Genomic DNA, 1,177 nt, shown 5'->3' with positions numbered 1-1,177 from the left:
GAGCGACTCTATATCCTCTTTAATGCCGTTCATTAAGGGCAGATCCCTTCCATGCTCCTCATTAGCCGTTCTGCAAACATCTTTAAACAAAAAATATGGTAAAAAATGCCACCTGCTAATGGGAGTTCGAAGAAAGAAGAAGAGTTTAGGCACTATAGTTTTTCTTAATAGAAATAAAAAGTTGCAGTACCATAGTCTGCGGTTATATTTTTCAATAAACTGAAAGCATAAATCAGAAGAAAATTGAAAAATTAATTAATGAGAGATCAAAATCACAGATCAGTTGCAGTACCGTAGTCTGCGGACCTATCGAGAGCCGGGAAAAGAAACCTTTCCTCCATCTGGGCGTGTTCAAGCATTATCTCCACCAACTCCCCGTAAAACCTCGCCATCCGCCGCCCGTCTGCCGCCTTCCCCCTCCACCCATCGCCAGCTTCCTCTGTCATTTTCTCCGCCCACCGCGCCATACCCTCCACGTGCTGCAGAATGCTCCGATGTTGAACTAACATCATCTCCACCGCCATTCCCCTCCCATCCGTTTCCGTCGCCGCCCCCGCAGCAGGCGGCCCTCCGAACCTCTTATCGATATACCGAAGCAGGGATTCCTCCGATCCGGTCACCGTTTCTGATCCGCATCGGATGAAAGGTTCTCCATCTCTGGATTCAATAAAGTCGACGTCTAGGAGTTTATAGAGAAGCGCAACGCGGATACGCCATGCGATCGGGGAGGTTTCCGATCCGTGGAGTTGGACGGCCGGCGGGGAGGGATCCGCTGGGGGTCTAGAAGAGCGAGTTCGGACCTTGGGCTTCCGCGAGCAGTTGCCCATTGGATGATTGGAGAGTGGAGTCTCGAGGGATATGCTTTAAATTTTAAAGATGTTGGGAGAGGGCAAGGGCGGCGTCAGCGGAGGAGATAGCTCATAACTCCACCGCTGCGTTAACATCCGTGAAGGTGGGTGATTTTCCCGCTCGTAACCCGGCACGTGCGAGAGGCGTATCGGGTTAATATGGCGGGTTTTTTAATTTAGCCGTCTAACGCGTCGTTGACGGTGATCCTCCGATGTCGTGGAGTCGCTTGGTTCGGTAAATTGAAATTTGCATTTTGGAACCTCCTTTGTTGTGGTTGTATTAGTGAAATGTCAGCACGAATCTTAAAAGATTGAACTGTTGAAATAGA

The 1,177-nt window shown here is 49.4% G+C and overlaps 1 protein-coding gene across 1 annotated transcript in view; it reads right to left on the bottom strand.

The window, feature by feature from the left end:
• LOC110035914 overlaps window positions 1-977 on the bottom strand; it is a 6,595-nt gene extending 5,618 nt beyond the window's left edge. The window contains exons 1-2 of the mRNA XM_020740250.1: window positions 293-977; window positions 5-80 (exon numbers count right to left, since the gene is read on the bottom strand). Of these exons, the coding sequence (XP_020595909.1) occupies window positions 5-80; window positions 293-827 (611 nt within the window). The 5' untranslated portion in view covers window positions 828-977. The remainder of the gene's footprint in view (window positions 1-4; window positions 81-292) is intronic.
• Window positions 978-1,177: the final 200 nt, after the last annotated feature.

This window comes from Phalaenopsis equestris, unplaced genomic scaffold, assembly GCF_001263595.1.
Source record: "Phalaenopsis equestris unplaced genomic scaffold, ASM126359v1 Scaffold200698, whole genome shotgun sequence".
Classification (NCBI taxonomy): Eukaryota; Viridiplantae; Streptophyta; class Magnoliopsida; order Asparagales; family Orchidaceae; genus Phalaenopsis; species Phalaenopsis equestris.
Note: the sequence above shows the minus strand (reverse complement) of the source record. Positions and strands in the feature narration are given on the sequence as shown.